At 53.9% G+C, this 19,757-nt stretch overlaps 1 protein-coding gene across 17 annotated transcripts in view; it reads left to right on the top strand.

Annotated features, from left to right (window-relative positions):
• Positions 1–19,757, top strand: part of HM13 (histocompatibility minor 13) — a 49,107-nt gene that overhangs the window by 16,907 nt on the left and 12,443 nt on the right. For 11 of the 17 annotated variants that reach the window (XR_004287527.1, XM_032351079.1, XM_032351077.1 and 8 more), the window contains 7 exons: positions 3,959–4,047; positions 5,685–5,824; positions 5,922–6,047; positions 7,499–7,556; positions 10,692–10,775; positions 13,762–13,798; positions 15,635–15,737. Coding sequence is in view for 16 of the 17 variants with exons in the window: in XM_032351079.1 (XP_032206970.1) it covers positions 3,959–4,047; positions 5,685–5,824; positions 5,922–6,047; positions 7,499–7,556; positions 10,692–10,775; positions 13,762–13,798; positions 15,635–15,737 (637 nt within the window). In the remaining variant the exon portion in view is untranslated. The other 6 variants (XM_032351069.1, XM_032351074.1, XM_032351082.1 and 3 more) reach the window with 3 other exon arrangements.

Below are 19,757 nucleotides of genomic sequence, written 5' to 3'. Positions count from 1 at the left end.
CTATAACATGGCTCAAGCACCGTACCAAGTGCGCCATGAGTTGTGCTTCTGGTCCAAGATCATACAGCTGGGACTGGAATTCTGGTCTTTTGACTGAGTTCAGTGTTGTCTTCAACTTTACCTGCCCTTTCCCCATGCAGTTTTGTTCTGGCCATCTGATAAGAATTTTAGTCCAGCCCCCGTCCTAAAAAATGAAGGCCTAGAGAACCTACTTGAGTGACTTGGACCTCACAAAACCGTGGCAGACCCAACCTCACAGGGCAGAGCTCTCTGATGGATCTGGGGGATGGTGGGGGCAGTCGCTTCCAAGCACTGGGACCCCTCCTTCCCCATGCTGATTAGGGTCCCCCTAATTCTCATCCATCCTACCCCTTCATCTGTGAGAGGCTTGACATTCCCGGGCCTCCCCGTGACCCAACCACCACTTCAGAGAACCTGGTGTATTTTATCTGTCTTTTTTAACTAATTCATAATTTTGACTAGTAGAAATTATTTTTTTATTTAAATTTTTTTTTAAGATTTTATTTATTTATTTGACAGAGATCACAAGTAGGCAGAGAGGCAGACAGAGAGAGAGAGAGAGAGAGAGAGAAGCAGGCTTCCCACAGAGCAGAGAGTCTGATTCGGGGCTTGATCCCAGGACCGTGAGATCACAACCTGAGCTGAAGGCAGAGGCTTTAACCCACTGAGCCACCCAGGTGTCCCGACTGGTAGAAATTATTGACAGAGAACCAATAGCAACTGAAACTGCATATGGTAAAATAGATTAGTGACTAAAACTTACCAGAAGAATCATCTTCTTGATGAAATTTATAGCACAATATTTGACCTGGCAAAATCAGACCTCATAAACACAACAGGTAACCGTGGGCAGGAAGGGCGCTCACCACACAGCATTGGAGCTGTCCTGTGAAAAATTTCATACGGACCAAAAACAGTGGGATGAGAGAAATTGTTTTGAAAAATTTACATGGAGAAAAACTGAATCAGATGCACATAATTTGAGCAAAAAGGGAGGAAAGCATAATTTAATCATGTTATATGGAAAGCTGAGCCAAAAACTATTTTTCTTTTTCAGTCAGATTGCGTTTTCTGAAATACTTTCTCAACGAAAGTCTACAGTGTAGTTAGAATTTCCATAAGCTGTTGATATTCACAGACTTGGAGGCAGACCTCTGTCAGGATCCAAACCAGAGGGTCCGAAGGTGGGGTTCAGGGAAGGCGAGGCCCTGAGGGGTTGTGTAACCACCAGGATTCATGGTTGGTAGAGGCAGGGGGTTTGAGCCCAGGTCTGTCTGACTTCGAGGCCCGTATTCTTCCCAGTTTGGCAGGAGTGAGGGGGAAACAGATTATAGAGGGTGGGCTGGCCACTGCTTCCCAGCAGTCCTTTGGTCCCCAGAGGACTGGGGGAACAGACCTGACAAGGGACTGGAAGAGCCTGGCCCCGAGCCGAGGCAGCCCCTGGTGGGGATTCTCATGGATCTTTCCACCCCTGCTGCCACCCCCCAGCCTGCCGCCTGCCTTCACCTTGTGCAGCCACCAAGATTTACAAGCCCACGCCAAAAGCCTTCCTGCCAAGGGAACCTCAGCTTATTTTTATCATCTCTGAGCTCATACCCTATCCAGCTGACCTTTAGAGGGAAAAAGACCCATAAGGTCAAAATCTACCACCCTAGGAAGAAAAAGTCAGTTTTATTGACCCTTGCTTTCCACTCCCAGGGGAGAAGGACACCAGGATGTGGTTTCCCAGCAGGAAGCAGTGACCTTTAGGTTTGATGTGAGCCATGAAAGCTGGAGAAAGTCTCTGCCTGCTGCAGAGGTCTGCCTTCAGAGGCGCTCAGTGAGCATTTACCAGCTGCCACCCAGGCCCCAGGCCTGCCGTAGGTGGGGGTAGGTGGTGAGACGGGCCCCCACTCTCAAGTTCAGGCTCACCGGCCAGGTTGCTTGACTCTTGCCCTACATTATCCAGCGACCCTTCTTTGCTCAGGATAACCAAGTCATCAGTCTAGAGAGTTCTTACCTGAAGTCAAAGCGGCAGTTAAGGTTACAGGCTGCCAGGGCGCCTGGGTGGCTCAGTGGTTAAAGCCTCTGCCTTCGGCTCAGGTCATGATCCCAGGGTCCTGGGATAGAGCCTCACATCGGGCTCTCTGCTCCGCAGGGAGCCTGCCTCCTCCTCCTCTCTCTTTCTGCCTGCCTCTCTGCCTACTTGTGGTCTGTCTGTCAAATAAATAAAAATCTTTAAAAAAAAATAAAAATTAAAAAAAAAAAAAGGCTGCAGGCTGCCAAGCATTCATTTAATCATCTTAATAACTGAGAGAAAGATCTTATTGTAGTGCTCCAAATGAGGAAACAGTTACACAGAACAGTTAAGTAACTTTCTGAAGATCACACAGCTAATCAGTGGCAGAGTCAGGATTTGAATCCACAAAGTCTGGCTCCAGAGCCACTGCGCTCTGCTGTTTCAGAAGTGAAACATCAAGCTCCTAAGGAAGAGGCAGGTCTGCAGTGAAGGCCTTAGCTCCTCGGGCCTTTTCTCTGTTTCTGCCCACACGCTCTGGCTTCAGGATCTCCCAGACGTGATTCAGCGAACTGAGCTGAAGGTAGCTTCCAGCCTCATCTCTCCCAGCTTCTGCCCCCCACTTCTCAGAGCCCTCCTGTGGAAGCCCACTCCTGGTTGCATACTTGTGCCTGCCACATTGGGTTCAAAGGGCTCTCTTGTTTGTGCCACAGCCCTGCAGATGGGGAACCTGTTTGATAAGTGGGGAAACAGGCCCTGAAATAGTTCTTAACTCCACATCTTCTTTCTCCAACCACCAGGGTCTTAGAAAGGGAGCTCTCTTTCCCTGCCTTTCTGCTGTGCCCTGGGTACCTCTTGGCCTGCCTCTGTTTACCTACCAGGTGGGAGCACCATTCTGGATTTGCCCACCTCATCAGTCACTGTCAGGCTGATCCAGTGTCGCCAAAAGCTTTTGAGCTCAGGCTCTGGACAAGTGCCAGCATTGACAGACGCTCACAGTTCTTATTTACATCCCTGTTGTGGGTCCAGAGTAGGGCTAAGCCTCTCTCCCCTGCCTTCTCGCTCACTTCACAGCAACAGTTTGAGACAGGTGGTATTGTTACTCCCACGTAGAGCTAAGGAGATGAGCCACTGCGGTGACTCGCCCACAGCCACACCGCTAGCATATGGCAGGTGGTAGTCTTCTGGGCTGAGCTGCCCCCAGGGCCAGGCTGGGCCAGGAGGCCCTGATTTGTTCATCTTTGTCTGAAGGTGATCCAGAAAAGAAAGTTTCTGTTCCCTGCCTGGCCAAGGCACAGAGTACACTGGGTGATCTGAGACCGTTTTCCAGAGATGAGGCTAGCCCATCCTGAGCAGCGGAGGCCTCTTGGAAGGAGTGGACGTGAGGTGCTCCTCCCCCCTCCACCTCGGGGCTGTGATTCATCGAGCTGATTGAGTCCAGCTGAGTTTATAAAACACTCAGGCCTGACGAGTCATGGAGTGGGGGGTAGGCAGTAACCGTCAGATCATCTGACTTGATAGGTTCGTGGAAGAGTCGAGGAATATGCATTCTTGACAAGGGGCTCACAGAGCGTGCACGGACCAGACTCTGGCATCCATTCCTGTTCTAAAGCTGCATTTTACATGGAAGTCTGGCCCAGCTTTGTGTTTCTTGGACGAGAACCAAGAGGCAGCGCGGAAGCACTAGGATTCCAGAGACCTGTGTTTGAGTCCCTGCTCAGATGGGGAGTCAGCCCTGGGCAGTCCCTTACTCTCTCAGGGCTTCCATTTCCATCTGTGAAATAGGGCTGGGAACTCCTCCCCGTCAAGAGGACTCGCTGTCAGGGCACCTTCGAGGGTGCCGGGAGGAAGGACGTGTGAGTGGGCACTTCTGGGATGGTGTTGGGGCTGCGGTAGCCCATGGGGGTCCTGTTTGCCGACCTGCTTTGTCTTTCCTTCCAGCCCCTTCATGAATAAGTTTTTTCCAGCCAACTTTCCAAATCGACAGTACCAGCTGCTCTTCACACAGGGCTCTGGGGAGAACAAGGAAGGTCAGTGCCGCCTGCTTTTCCTGGCCTTGGGGTTCTCTCACCTGTCTTCCCCTTGTCTCCAGTATCAGGGTTCTCCACTAGGCAAGGGATGGAAAAGGTGGGCTCTGCAGTCACATTGCCTGGGTGGGAACCCAGCTCTGCTGCTGCCTACACGGGGGGCTCTGGGTGAATGCCTTTACCTCTCCGAGTCGTTGTGTTTGTTCCAGCTGTAAAATGAAAACGATACATCTGGTACCTCCCTCACAGCATGTTGTTAGGACTGGGGGTCAGTGATGAGGGGCGCACTCAGCACATGGCCTGGCCCGCGGCAGCACGCGGTGTTGGCCGGCGTAGCTCCTTGTGTCATACCTGTATGTAATGTGATGACTCTCCCACCTGAGACCTGGAACAGGGCGTCTTTGTTTTAAAAAAAAAAGAAAAGAAAAGAAAACTCTGGGACCTTGGGAAAAGCCTGGGCTTTGTGGGTTGGTTTAGATAGGAGTACTGGTGCTGTAACACGATTGGCGAGGGCTTGACCAAATGAAAAGTATTTCTTGCATCAAAGTCTGAGCTTGGGAATGTCACTCTGTCTTACGGGTGCCTGACGCATTCTGCCTTATTCCCAGAGAGGGGTGAGTTTAAGTCATTCCTTTTCGCATTTCAAATGCATCTGTGCCTAAGAGATGATTGTTGAACTTAAAAAAAAGCTAAGCTTGCACCACAGAGTCTTTGAGGTCCAAGGCTCCATCTGTCTTGTGCTCTGTCACATTCGGGTGACTCTTGGGCCCAGAGTGGGGTACTATCACCATATCATGGGTCCGTTTGGCTATAGGGCACGTCAGAAGATGTGGCCCTGAGCCGATTAGCTTCACATCCAGTTAAAAATCACCAAGGTGCTTCCTGAAAATAATACTATACTATGTTAACTAACTTGAATTAAAAACCAAGAAAAATTCCCCAGGATGCCATCACCAGAGAGGAGAGAACAAAAATTGGGGCCAACCAGCAGTCCATTCCACTCGAATCTGAAAGAAATGGCTGCGCTCTCTCACCCCGGGCAAGCCCCACCACCTTCCTGGGCTTCCTCACTGGGAAACTTGGAAGTGATAGGGAATGTCTGCCTCAGGGCCCCCCTCAGGAGAACACAGGGACTCCCTCCTGCTTTCTCCAGGGCTCCAGCTGTCACCTTCTTCCTCTTCCTGTTTTGCTGGTGATGTAGGGCTGCCAGCAACCTTCTTGCTTTCCTTTGATGGCAAAGTAGGAAGATTCCCGAATGGACTGGGACCTAGCTAAAGACCTGGGTAGCAGCTGGCATTGACCGAGCACCCACATTGTTTGCCAGGCACTGTGCTGAGTGTTTCGTGAGGACCACTTCCCTTGCTCCCCAGAGCAGCCCTGTGGGGGAGGTGCCACAGTCCCCTTTTTACAGAGGAGGAGACTGAAGCTCAGAGAGGGAACTGCCTCCCCCAAGGTCACCCAGCTACAAATGCGTAGTCCGTGCTTCTGACACCACGGACCACCTCCCACTGACCCTGCACCAGGCCTGTGTTCTCTCTGGGCCTCCAGGCCCTCCTCTAGGAAATCGGGGCAGGGAGGGGGTGCTGGGGGGGCTCTGACAGTGCCCACAGCCATGCCCTCCTCCGTCCAGGGGCTGACAGGTGGGAGGGGCAGCCCCGCCCCGGGGAGTGGACTTACCCGGCCTCTCTGCCCAGAGTTCATCAATTATGAATTTGACGCCAAGGACCTGGTATGCCTGGGCCTGAGCAGCATCGTTGGCGTCTGGTACCTGCTGAGGAAGGTAAGAAGCCAGGGCCTGGGGCAGGATGAGGGGAGTGTGAGAGAGGATGCGGGGGCAGGGTAGACAGACAGCCGATCTCACTCCCACCTTTCCCCAGCACTGGATTGCCAACAATCTCTTTGGCCTGGCCTTCTCCCTTAACGGGGTGGAGCTCTTGCACCTGAACAATGTGAGCACCGGCTGCATCCTGCTGGGTGGACTCTTCATCTACGATGTCTTCTGGGTGAGTGGGGCTGGGGCACAAAGGGCCCCTTGCCAGGCGCCTGGGTGGCTCAGTTGGTTAAGCATCTGCCTTCGGCCCGGGTCATGATCTCAGAGTCCTGGGATCGAGCCCCACATCAGGCTCCCTGCTCAGTGGGGAGTCTTCTTCCTCTGTGCTCTCTCTCCCTCTCTCAAATAAATAAGTAATTTTTTTTAAGGGGGTTTGCTTGCATCCTCTGTCCCTGTCTTGCAGCAGTCATCTGATAGAAGGCGGTTGCCTCAGCCTGGAAATTAAGACCCCAGAGCAGGTCTTCTCTGGGCCTACTTGCCCTCGTCTGTGAAACAAATGAAAGAACAGATTCCCCACGTGGCTGAGAGCCCACCCTGTGCCCCAGGCCTTCTAGCCACCCTCACTTCTTCTCCCAGTGGTCCTGGCAGAGCTGTTCCTTTCCTCTTTCTTTCTGGCAAGCAAGTTGGGACCCAGAGAAGTTGAGGCAGAGGAGGTTAATACTGGTGAATGGGCCCAGTGCGGGCACCAGTCTGAGGACAGAGGCTGCTGGGGGACAGCACATTCTGGCACACACTGGCCTCTCACGTGCCATGCTCACTCCCAACAGCCATCACTGAAGGATCAAGGGCAGCCTGACTTCGGCACCTTTCCCTGGCCTCAGGCAGCCTCTTTCCCCCTTAAGTGGGTAGTGCTGGAGGACTTCATGGTGCTGGAGGATTTCATCTCCTAGGAGGAGCAGAGCCCTGAACATACAGGAGACCTAGCCTGGACCATCAAAGGCCCTTTCCCAGCTCCTTCAAATTGCCCTGTTTATTGCCCAGAACCAGGAGTCCCACGAGGTATCCCTATGACCAAAATCAATAGCCACCTAATCTCGGCTTCACATCTGATCTGGAGCACCTCATCACTCCCTGCCCCTTTCCCTGTGGGTCTCAGGCAGCATTGTGTCAGGACGGGGGTGCATGGGTGGCTCAGTCAGTTAACCATCTGACTCTTAGTTTCGGCTCAGGTCATAATCTCAGGGCCTTGAGATCGAGCCCTATATCCGGCTCTGAGCTGAGAAAGGATTCTCCTGGAGTTTCTCTCTCTCCCTCCCTCCCTCCGCCCATCCCCCCCGTGCTCTCCCTCTCTCGTTCTCTAAGTCTTTTTAAAAAAAAAAAAAGAGAGAGAGAGAGAGGGGCGCCTGGGTGGCTCAGTGGGTTAAGCCTCTCCCTTCAGCTCAGGTCATGGTCTCAGGGTCCTGGGATGGAGCCCCGCATCAGGCTCTCTGCTCAGCAGGGAGCCTGCTTTCCCCTCTCTCTGCCTGCCTCTCTGCCTACTTGTGATCTCTGTCTGTCAAATAAATAAATAAAAACCTTTTAAAAAATAAGATAAAAAAGAATAAAAGAAAAGGAGTTCCTAGGACAGTGTTCCTTTCCCGTCTGGCCCTCGCCTCCCTCCAGACTCCTGTCTTCTCCTCCTAGGTATTTGGCACCAACGTGATGGTGACAGTGGCCAAGTCCTTTGAGGCACCAATAAAATGTAAGTGACTACATCCACCGTGGGGAGCCCCTCTCTTTCCACCTCATGGCCCTTCCCCCATCGTGGTCCCTGTTTTGGTCCATACCTCTCCCTTGGCTCTTCCACATGCATCTCTTCCTTCTCCGCGCTGTCCTGTGTCTCCAGCCTGGTTTCCGTCCCCTCTTTGATTCATCTGGCTGTGTTCACGTGCAGCCACGCTCTGCCCAGGCCCTGGCGTCCTGCCGCTTGGCCCCAGTGTAGTGTGTGATGGGAGGAGACAGCGGGGCTGTCTAACAGGGCCTGCAGCGGGGCCCACAGGGGCTCTCCAGGAAAGGAGGTTCCACACTAAGGCCCAAAGCCGCTCACTGGGCGCGCTAGCCTGCATGGTCTGTCCCGCACCCCTCACACGGCTCAGGTTTTGTTCTTCCATGTAGCTACCCATTGTTTATAAAGATGAGAAAATCCAGTGATGGGCATGTAGGCATCAGTAAGCCGCACAGGAGTGTCGTCCCTCTCTGCAGCGGGCCCGCGGCACAGCGTCTCGGCTCGGCCGTGCATTACCGGCCCTCACCGAGTGCCATCACCGAGAGCTGGCTGGCTTCAGTGTCTACCCCACCGTCTTCAGCGCAGCCACCTGTCCCTGCAGCTCATGGCCTCGTGGTCCCAAGCTAGCTGCCACAGCTCCTAGTACTGACTCCTCACTCAGCCATGCCCAGAGGCAGAGAGAAGGAACTTCATGCCTCAGTAGAGAAGGAGTTCTTCCCCCACAGACCCAAACCCAAACTGGTTTTGGGGGTGGCGGGAGGAGGAGTCATGATCAGGTTTAAGTTTAAGGCTCAGACCACTCAAGGGTCCCCTCCTGGGATGACGAGACCCAAAGAAGAGGATGGAATGAGTCAGGCTGATAGCAAGAAATAAGGGGAGAGTCTTGTTGGCAAGGCTTTGGTCTTGGGAAGCGAGCACCGTGGGCACTGGGCAGCCAGGGTGAAGCTGGCCTCAGAGGATCGAGAAAGAGCTATTGTCCTCAAAGTCTTGCTGCTGCTGCAGATGGGCTTCCGTGAGCTGTTCACCAAGGACATCCGGGACAGACACTCCTGGATGCACACTGCTCCTTGGTGCGATGGTGCCAGCTCAGTGACTGGAGTGAAACAAGTTTCAGCCAGCTTTGGTTTGAATAAACCAATGGGCCCATGAGCCAGGCCCTCCTGCTGGGGAGACAGAGGATCACAGTGGACGGGCCTGGGTCATGGCCCTCCTCAGTGTCTGGGAGCAGAGATTTTGAGTTGGCAGCCCCCCAGAACCGGGGGTGTAAAAGCAAGGCTGTTCCGTGGCAGGAGAACAGGTGCTGGGCCAGCCAGGGCGGCCCCGGTCCCCATGTGCCATGATAGATGAAGCCAGCCCGGGTGCCAGGAAAGCTTTCATGAAGGATAAAGAACACGTGTTCACCAAGGAGGCAGGGGCAGGGCAGGCCTTTGAAAGAGAGAACAGGGCTTCAGTGAAGGGCAGAGGCAGGGAAATGCACGGAGGGCCCTGGGAGCAGAGAGAGATTGGGGAGGAAATGTGGCTGAGTTTAGGAGAGCAGCAGAAAAGTGGCCGGATTTGGGAAGCCAAGAGTATCATTCCAGGAAGCCTGGACTGCCCAGGGGGCAGTGAATGAGCCATTGGAAGGCTCTGAAGAGGGCAGTGACACTGTCAAACTTGGGTTCTAGCGTGGGGAGAAGGCCCATTGCCCTCAACTGCTAGGCGTGGTGCTCAAGCAGGATAGCAGAGTGCTTAAGCTGGGCTGCCTGGATTGGAATCTCAGATATGACACTAGCTGGTTGGGTGGCCTTAGGGAAGATCTTCATTCACCTCTCTGGGCCCTGGTTTTCACATCCGCCTCTTAGAATTGAATGGTACCAGGACTGGGAAGATCGAATGCGGGGATCTGTAAATCACAGTGACTGAGCACTCAGGGCGGGAGGAAGTAGATGGGGAAGGGCATCTGTGTGTTCGTTAGGGAGGCACAGGCTCACCTAGAAACCCCGGCGTACCTCTGCTTACGTATCCTTGGCCGGAGCTGGGTCATGTGGCCACCCCTAGCTGGAAGGGAAATTGGGAATTCAGGGGCCGGGGTTGTCCAGATTGCCCCAGTCTTGTGCCACTGGATCCATCCCCTGGGAAGGCTGCTGCACCCCAAGTCAGAACTGGGTTGATAAAGAAGGCACGGGGTGACAGTTAACAATGTGTGCAAATCATCTCGATTTTCACAATTCTGTGGGGTCAGTTCTCTTGTACCTATTAACAGGTAAGAAAACTGAGGCACAGAGCAGCTAAGTAACCTGTGCAAAGTCCCAGAGCAGAGCCAAGATTCAGGCCCATGCAGTCTCACCTTGGAGCCCACACCTAAGTGCTCTTCTGCTCACAGGAGCTATGGAGGGGCGCCTGGACGGCTCCGTCGGCTCAGGCCACGATCTCAGGGAGCCTGCCTTGCCCTCTCCCTCCACCTCCCTGCTCTGCCTTGTGCTCTCTAGCTCTCTTTCTCAAATAAAGATTAAAAAGAAAAAAACAGCAAGGCACTATGGATGAGATCCAGTTCCACCACCTCTTGCCATTAACCGGGCACAGAGGAGGCGTCTCTGTCCATCCGTGACTGACTGTCTAAACGAGTGGGCCAGCTTGATCTCTGAGTGAGGGGCTCTGTGTAGGGAGTCTGTAGGAGTTTGGCACATCCAGGAAGGGCCTCCAGCCCAGGCTCCCCTTTGCCGCAGAGCAAGGCCACCACCTGTCCCCACCCTCGCCAGAGCGAGATGGAAAGCCAAGTAGATGTCAGCACTGTGTGGGCTCTTTGGTCCCTTTCATCCATGTGGCTTTAGGGTCAATCCCACATCACCAGAGGCTTCCATAGCTACCAAAGAGCACTGGAATGGTGTGTTGTGTGAGTTCTAGCTCCATGAAGGCAGGCAGCATTTGATCTAGGTGACCCTAGATTCCTCCCCCTCTAACCTACTGTGGTTCCAGGTGGAGACTTTGCCCTTCAGCCTGTCCCCGTCCTCTTGCCTCCACGCTCGCCCATCTTTAAATGCAGGTGTGTGCGTTTCATGCAACAGAGGTGGGGGATAAGACAGTCGGAATTCGCCTCTCACCCGTTCCTCGCATCCCTGCCTCCCCCCACAGTGGTGTTTCCCCAGGACCTGCTGGAGAAGGGCCTCGAAGCGGACAACTTTGCCATGCTGGGACTCGGAGATATCGTCATTCCGGGTGAGCGGGCCGGGGTGGGGGCCCCGGTGCGAGTGCTGGAGGGACCTGGGGGCGGGGGGGGAGGAGGACTGCGATGCAGCATCACCACTGGGAGTGGGGAAGGGACGGAGATTGCAGACACCCAGCCCCGTGTCAGCCCATGGTCGAGCACCAGTCACATGCCAGGTGCTGAGCCGGGCAGCTGGGACGGGGGCGTGGGTGGCGGGGTTGCGGGAGGACAGCAGTGAGCAAGACCGTCCTCACAGAGCTTCTGGTCTGACTGAATGAATAGTCCTTACTGCAGAACAGCTAAAAGAAGTGTCTGTGACAGACTGAAGTATATCCTGTGAGAAGCACATCTCATGAGCCTTCACGCACGTGCCTGCCCCTTGCCAGTGTTTCCCAGTAGGACCTATCCACTGGGACTGCCACCGTCCCCAGGGTCCTCCTCCCCCGGTCCCAGGGACAGCGTGCCTGCGTGCACGGACGCGGGGCACCATGAGCGGGCACTCCTGTCCTCTCGGCAAAGGGCTTGTTCACGGGAGCAGATCACAGAGCCGTCCACATGTGGGTGCTCATCTGTGCACCTGGGCTCCGGGCACACAGCCCTGGGGCCCCGCAGCATGGCCTGACCCTGGGGCAGCCTCAGCGACCATCCCAAAGCCTTGGGGCAAAGCCGAGCTGCTGCTCTGCGAGCCGCTGCCATGGCTGATGTGTGTCTCTGCAGATCTGGGCCTGGTGGCAGGTATCCGAAGGGCACACTTGTTCCTGTCGTCCAGAGGCTCAGAGTCCAAGGACGAGAAGCACCCCTGGTGCTTGCTTAAAAGAAGAAAGTGCAGAGCAAATGAAAATCCAACCTATGTTTCACTCTAAGAAACGATGGCAGTTCTAATATTCTGGGATGGTGGCACAGCCACTTCCCTTGCGACACTTTGGTGTTGTGTGGCCGTGAAGGAGAGGTGATCTCTTTACAGCAAGGAAACTGAGGCCTGGAAGTAAAGGGACTTTCATAGTTTCATGCACTAGCAAGCCCCCACCCCAGGTCACCCATCTGCAGAAAAAGCCTCCTCTGTCAGAAATGGCCTGTAACAGCAATGGCAGCAGTAGACAGGTGATCGCCCCAGCCACTGTGGCTCTCGGGCATCTGCTGGGCACCTGCCCCCGGGCCAGCTGCTTCTCCTACATTGTTGATTTGCTGGTCCTTGAGGCCCAGTGAGATAAAGGTATTTCAATTTTACAGATGAGCTAACTGAGACTCAAAAAGACTTGCTCGAGTTCCTGGGCATGTGAGGGGGATGGTCTTGAACCCCAAACTCTCCATAACTCACAGGGCTGTGAGGCCGGGGCGGGGGGGCGGGGGCGCAGCTCCATCGGGCAGAAGAAGTTGAGTCCTGGAAAGCAGCCAGCTTGCTGTGCAGGGCGTGGGCTGCGCCAGGCACCCCCACAGCTTCCCCAATATCCTGGGTGGTCATGGTTCTGGACTTGGGGTGTGCACAGGACACCCCTGCGTGTACCTACGTATCTAAGTCTTCTGGTGATTTCAGTAGCTGAAAGTCAACTGCACCCTCGCAGCGCCCCAGTGACATCCCTCAAAGCATTGGCTGCTGCAGAGCACTGCTGTGAGGACCAGGTGCCTGACAGGCGGTAAAGGCTCTGAGTTGGAGAACAGTTGTAGAATTCGTCCGCCGGGGGGATGCTGAGTCCCCAGCTTTGTTTCCAGAAAGGTGGCATTTGTCCCCTCTCCAGCCACCCACTTCCTCCTCACACACAGTCCCCAGGTCTCTAGGGAGACTCCCTCACTTCCCGATTGAACATCAGTCATCTGCTGAGGCGCCTGGCTGGCTCGGTGGAGCGTGCAACTCCTGATCTCATGGTTGTAGGTTCGAGCTCCACATCGGGTAGAGCTTGCTTAAGGATAGAATCTTTCAAAATAAATAAATAATAAAATAAAGTAAGTCCTATGCTGCTAGTCAGTGCTTCTGATCAGCTCAGCCCTTGCCCTGTCTGAGCCCTGAGACCAGCAGGGAGACAGACACAGATGGTCGTCGTATGTGAGTAGCATACAGAGGCTGGCCCGGCTGGCTGTGTCTTGTAGAGTCTTGGGCTTTTGGGGTGTCTTGGCTGGGGTTGGAAGTGCCAGTAGGGGTGCAGTGGGTGGGCAGAGTGAGTCATTCTCCCCCGCCCTCCCGCAGAGCCTCTCCTCCTCTGCCCTCCAACTAAAAGTTGCCACGAGGTCTGTTCCCAGAATCTGTTTAGGTTGTTCCCCTGCTCGGAATTCTTCCATGTGTTCCCTCACTCAGGGAAGAGACCCAGTTCCTCCTTGTGCCCCACAGCCCCACTTCGCTGGTCCATCCCCTGCATCTCCTGCTCCGGGCCGCAGCCTTCCTGGCTCCTTGGCCCATGCCACACCCTAACCCCTCTTCCCTCAGGACCTTTGCATGTGCTGTTCCCTCTCCCTGGCAAGCCTCACTTCCTTAAAGAAGCCCTTCTTCCTCTTCCACCCATGACCCCTCGCCTGGCATATCCCCAGATATACCTACCCATGACATAGAAAGCACTCTTTCACAGTTAGGATCTCCGAGTGAATTTTGTTCCTGTTTGATCGCCATGTCCACCTCCTGTCACGTTGGTTGAGTTCTGTGGGTACATTGATTTTGCTTCCTGTTGTCTACAGGGCCTGGTACTTAGAAGGTCTCCATAAACATTTGGGTAGATGGGCCCAGTGTGACACAGTAGGGTGCTATGGGGTCAGTGTAGTCCCAGACCAAAGCTAACTCCTGGGACCTTCTTATTGTTCTGAGGAGGCCTGATGGTAGAGAGACAGGATTTCTGCTGGCGGTCGGCAGTGTTGGCCCCAGGGACTGCTCCATGACTGGGAACACCAGGTCGAGTGTTCGTTCACTACCCCACTCCTCCCCCTCCTCCCCATCCCAGGCGGGAGACTCCATCCCCAGGCCTTCCCAAGGTACTGGCTTCCCTGCCACTAACCCTGGCTCTCTGCCCGCAGGGATCTTCATTGCCTTGCTGCTACGGTTTGACATCAGGTAAGCTACTTGGAAACTCTAGCTCTCAAGCTCCATGAGTGGGGGGTCTTCCCTGGGCAGGGTACCCCAGGGGATCTTTGGTGGCTTTCAGGAGCCTAGAAGAGGTGACCTCTGATCAGACCTTCCGCCGCTGCAGTGGCCGGTGCAATTCTGATTTATCTGCACTTTGACGTACTGAGTGTTCAAAGACCGTGTGGCCAAAAAGAAAAAAAGGATCACACTCCCAATGGATTTAAACCCAGAAGGTCCTAGTGGTACTCATAGTGCTTTCTCACTGCGTGACCTTGGCAAGTGATCTGACCTTTCTGGGCTAAGGTTTCTCATTCTTAACTTTTGTGGTAAACAAGAGCTCAGACCTTGGCATTACCAGGAAAACCTGGAGGGAGCGCTGAGCACAGGGCCACAGGGAGACCCAGCTGCAGTCCAGTCGTCATCATGCATTATCAGCCCAGCTCAGGTCACTGTGTCCCAGCTTCTCTGGCTGCTCCCTGCGTGCTCCCCTCACTCAGATTTTTGGAGTCCATTGTGGAATCTAAGCAAGGAGCGGGAAGGGGCCAACTCCAGTCACCATTTCCAACAGGAAAGGTTCCACTGTTAATGCAGTTGGGGGTGCCCCCAGTAGGTGGCGCGGTCTTCCCAGTGGAAGGTTCTCAATATGTGCACCGAATTTCAAGGTGGTTTGTGAACTTTATTCTTAATCTCCTTGTGCCTTATAATTGCAAAAGCAGTAATAGTGTTGACAGTGGTAACAAGAAACTTTACCAGTGTCTCTGAAATCGGGTTTGTCTGTGAAACTTGCCTCTGCTTACATCCACGGCCTTTGGGAGGGACCTGGCCAGTCAGTAAATAGAGGCACGTCTGTGCCAGCCAGCTGTACTTCTGGCTGTGCAGAAGTGATGCAAAGAGAACCCACAAGCGTCCCTGGGCCACTGACTAGTGACACAAAGTTATGTTTGGCTGCCAGCACCCTCAGAAGCAGAACCTCATTCCTAGCCTGGATGGGCAGGATTGGCCAGCCTTTCCAAGCTGGTTCTGGAATCTGTGCCACATGCCCACAGTGGTCGGTTTCACCCAGACTCCACGACAGCAGAACCCCCAGTGTGCCCGCAACTCCGGGCTCAGCAGTAGCTGGGGTCGAGGTGGGGGGGTGGCAAGGGGATTGTGCTGGGTGCCGGGGACACGCAGAGGTCACAGAGCTGAGGTCGTGAAGGGGAGTCCGGTAACGGCAGTGCGATTCAGTCCTCTCAGATGGCTCGCCTCCCGGAAGCCCCTGGTACTTTATCCACGTGGTCAGCAGCTACTTAGCATGTGCGACAGGTTCCCTGATCTGTTATGGCCACTGCTCTGGAAAGGAAGAAGTCAGCGGTGCAGCTTCTGCATCAGTGTCGCCCAAAGTGTGACTCGTAGCTTCACCGGGGTGGCTTCTCAAAATGCAGATTCCTGGACTTTGCCCCAGACTTAATCAGTCAGACTCCCCAGGGAATTGGACCTGGAATTTTTTGTTTTGGGGGGTTTTTTGTAAGCTCTCTAGGTGATTTGTATGGTAGCTAAGGTCTTAAAGCCACTGTTTTAGGTTATGGCCCTTGATATTCACAGTCACTGAGCAGATGGATCACGGTTTTCCCATTTTGCAGATGAATAAATGGAGGCCTAAGGAAGGAAAGTGACTTGTCCAAAGACCTATAGCTGGGACAGTCCCGGGATGCATGCCCAGTGCCAGCCTTTCAGCCATCGCACACCTCCAGGGTCTTCCCCAGCTCCCCCTTCCGAAGAGATGGCGCTCCTCCCATGCCTGCAACTAACCCTCCTCCTCTTTCTCCCCACACCTTCCTGAAGCTTAAAGAAGAACACTCACACCTACTTCTACACCAGCTTTGCAGCCTACATCTTCGGCCTGGGCCTCACCATCTTCATCATGCACATCTTCAAGCATGCCCAGGTGAGTGGGGCTGTACTGCGTGCCGGGGGGGATGCGTGGTGAGTGCTCCCACTGTGGCTAGCAGGGACTTCCGTATGTAGGGCTTGTTTGTTGTGACATGCACAAGCAGTCCAGGGGTAGGTGCTCCCCAGCAGTGTCAGCGGGGGCATGTCTGTGACCCTTGGCCTTTCACCTGCGGCCATTGCAGGATGCCAATAGCTGCTCCAGGTAGCACAGGCATGTGAGTGGCAAGGGGGAGGAGCACAAATACCAGCCATGCTTGTTGCCTTCATCAGGAAGACAGAACCTTCCAGAACCCTCCTGGCAGATTGCTGCTCTCATCTCACGGGCCAGATCAGTGTCCTGTGGCCCCCACCGCAAGGAGTCTAGGAAAGAGGGGCTCTGGCTTCTGCACCTCTGTAGTGGGGCAGACGTAACAGTATTGGGGTGGATGTTGGGTGTTCTGGTCCAGTGCCTACCTTACCAGATGAGTGATGAGGTGTCAGGGGTCCTCTCCTCTGGTTCCCCACGCAGGCCAGCCTCTGCGCCCTCCTCCCAGCACGTTGGGTAGTGAGCGGCCCTAGAGTGAATCAGAGCAGGATGAAGGCTGAGAGTGGTCATTGTGGCCCGAAGAGGGTAAGACTGAGAGGGGACAGCCAGCAGACAGGATTACCGTCTACTGGAAATCAGAGCACGTCCCATGTGCCAGGCTCTGCCGAGTTCTTCATGGGGGCCCTCATGAGTGGATGAAGGTTATGTGCCACACGGCCAGCGCGTGGTAGAGCCAGGATCCAAACCTGTGTCACGTGGCATCCAAACCCAGGCTCTGGACCCCTGGCGGTGGGAAAGGCTGGGTGGAATGAGGGCTGAAGGGACACAGGTGGGAGGAAGTCCACATTCCTCCATCTGTTCCCTGCAGGGCTCTGGGCAGCTTGCTGAAGTTATACTTGATTTCCCTCGGTGATTAATTTTTTTAAAAATCGGGATAGTAATAGTAGCCAGCCTGGGGCTTTTTTAGGAGGTAATGAGTTAGTATAAGGAGAGTGCTCAGAATGTTGCCTGGCCCAGGTCGTATTCGCTGTCATTGTTGGCACTGTCCCCTCCATCCTCCACTCCCTCTGGTCTCCCCCTTCCCAGGGCCACCAGCCACTGAGAAGCCTCCTTTGAATTCATCACGGTAGCTGTTCGTTGAGCAGTTACTGTGTGACAGGCACTATGCTAAACTCTTTTGCTCATTAACTCACTTACTCTCTATAGTATCTGTGATACTTACAAAGTAGATAGTATTCTCTCATTCTACAGAAGGTCCAAGGTCCAGGGTCCCCCCTAGCCTATAGGTGGAGAAACCAAGACTCAGTGAGAAACCACCTCTCATTCATTTCTACTCCGAATAGCCTGGAGAGCTGTGTCAGCCAAGAGTGACACTCAACGAGGAGGTCACCGAGTTATTGGACATGGCTTGGGGGGACTAGCTTAGAGGCCTCTGGGAAGTCTCCGCTCCCAGCCCCATCTGTTCCAATCTGAGCGCCATTCCCCCGGTGGCCACCAGGTGGCAGCCTTGCCTTCTGCCTGGTTAGACTCTGAGCCGGCCCGCCCCGCCCCCCGCGCCCCCCTCCGGCCCCCATTGGGCACTCCCACCCTGGCTGGAGAGGTCCTCTGTGTGGGCATGTTGTAGCCCAGAGAGAAGACGAGACTTCCTGGGTCACACAGCAAGTCGAGCTAGGCCCCCAGCTGGAGCCCTGGACTCCTAACCCTGGCCCCAGGCCTGTGCTACGCCCCAGCAGCAGCCTAGCCATTGTCCCATCATCCACCTCGGCATCTCCCTGGAAATCTTGGAAAGAAGATCCAGGACACAAGGGGACCTGTTTCTTGAGGACCCTCTTCCTTTCTAAGACACATGCAGCCCCAGTGCCAGCAATTCCCTAGGTGGGAGTCACCACTGCCCATGTCTTCAGCCCTTGTTGCCTCTATCAAAAACCTACTCCAGGGGTGCCTGGGAGGCACAGTCAGTTAAGTGTCCTACTCTTGGTTTCGTCTCAGGTCATGATCTTAGGGTGCTGAGATCGAGCCTTGGCATCAGGTTGCATGCTCAATGTAGAGTCTGCTTAAGACTTCTCCCTCTCCTTCTGCCCCTCCATGTGCTTGTGCTCACATGCACGCACTCTCTTTCTCTCTCTCTCTCAAATAAATCTTTTTTTTTAAATCCCACTCCAAGCCAGGGGTCTGGCAGCCACCTAGAAAGGCCCTTCAAGATGATCGGGTGTCTTCATTGTACAGAGAGGGAAGCAGTTTAGTCGGGGTCACACCGCAGAGCCGACACCGGGTGGAATGTCAAGAGCCCTACCACCCAGTTGCTGTCTGGAGCTGTACATCCCAGCCTCTGCTCAGCACTGACCTTGGAGCAGGCCCCTGGTGCCTTGAGAATAGCAACCTCACCACCTCCCACAGCAGCCCTTCAGTGGCTCCTGGCTCTCAGGGCCTCGGGGAAGCTAAACTTATACCACCTCTCCCCTACCCCGCCTCCCATGGAAGCCCTCTACTTTGCCTGGCCTGGCCTTGATGAAAACTTAGAGACGGAGAGGTACTTAATTAAAGCCACATCCTGGCCAACTGTGTGAGGAGTTCCCTCTTCTGATCCTCTGTCTCCTTGTCTGCAAAGTGGGTGTGAGGAGGCCTTTTGAGAAATTAAATATTGATAAGTTTATATTTGCTTTATTTTCTGTTCCATCCATTTGGGCTTTTTTTTTCTTTTTAAGATTTTATTTATTTATTTGACAGAGACAGTGGTAGAGGGAACATAAGCAGGCGGAGTGGCAGAGGGAGAAGCAGTCTCCCTGCTGAGCAAGGAGCCTGGTGTGGGGCTTGATCCCAGGATCCTGGGATCATGACCTGAGCCGAAGGCAGTCACTTAACCAACTGAGCCACCCAGGCGCCCCATTTGGGCTTTTACCATCATTATTTTCTTTCTGCTTTTTGGTGTCTTATTCTTTTTCTGGCTTTTTTTTTTTTCCTTTCCCTTTTTTTTTTTTTTTTTAAGATTTTGTTTATTTGAGAGAGGGAGATGAGAGACCACACACAGAGGGAGAAGCAGGCTCCCCACTGAGCAGGGAGCCTGATGCAGGGCTTGATCCCAGGACCCTTGGATCCAGAGTGTGAACCAAAGGTTGAAGCTTAACTGACTGAGCCACCCATGTGCCCCTCTTTTTTTGGCTTCTTAACTTGAAATCTAAAATTATTTCAAGTCTTATTTTCTAATAAATGCACCTGAGTTATGTTATAAATCTCCATCTGAGTACTCCTTTGGCTGCCTCTCACATACTTTGATGTAGACTTTTGTCATTGTCATTCTGTTGCCATCCAAAAGGCCTAAAACCTGACCTACGCGAAGCCTAACTCATAGCAAATCCCCGATACAGTGGGAGAAGCTCTGCCACTTTTACATACCTCATGTGACCTTGGACAAGTCCTTATCCCTATCTAAGCCTCAGATTATGTTTTTAGCTCCAAGGGTAGTACGTATGAAATAGTGTGGCTCACAGGCCACACATAGCAGGTGCCAAGAAATGGTCTGAAGGTCAGGCTTGGTGGGCTCTAGAGCCCTGTTCTCTGACCTCACTTGCCTTAGGAGTGGGGTCTCCTCACCCTTACCCCAGTCATCTCCAGAACACCCTCTTAACTTTGTGAGCACCCATGAAGAAGCCATTTGCTTAGTACTTACCAGGCCCTCTTCTGAACGCCAGGAATAGAGCAGTGACCAAGACAGTCGGGGACTCTGCCCTCATGAAGGTGACAGCCTAGCAGCAGAGAGACTGACGTCTGTAATGGCAGAGCGATGTCCCACTCTGGACTGCCAGAGAATGCTGCAGGGAATGGCAAGGGGCCTGGAGGGTAGGCAACAAGAGGGCCTGGCTCCCTGCCAGGGAGGGCTTCCCCACGAAAGTAGGAGGGAAGCAGAAGCCTGAAGGAGGAAGAGTCTAGGCAGAAGTGGGAAGGGTGTCACAAGCAGCAGAAACTGCATGTGCAGAGGTCCTGTGGCTAGAG

Source organism: Mustela erminea, chromosome 7 (genome assembly GCF_009829155.1).
Source record: "Mustela erminea isolate mMusErm1 chromosome 7, mMusErm1.Pri, whole genome shotgun sequence".
Classification (NCBI taxonomy): Eukaryota; Metazoa; Chordata; class Mammalia; order Carnivora; family Mustelidae; genus Mustela; species Mustela erminea.
The sequence above is the reverse complement of the archived record's forward strand: the minus strand, read 5'-3'. Positions and strand labels throughout refer to the sequence as shown.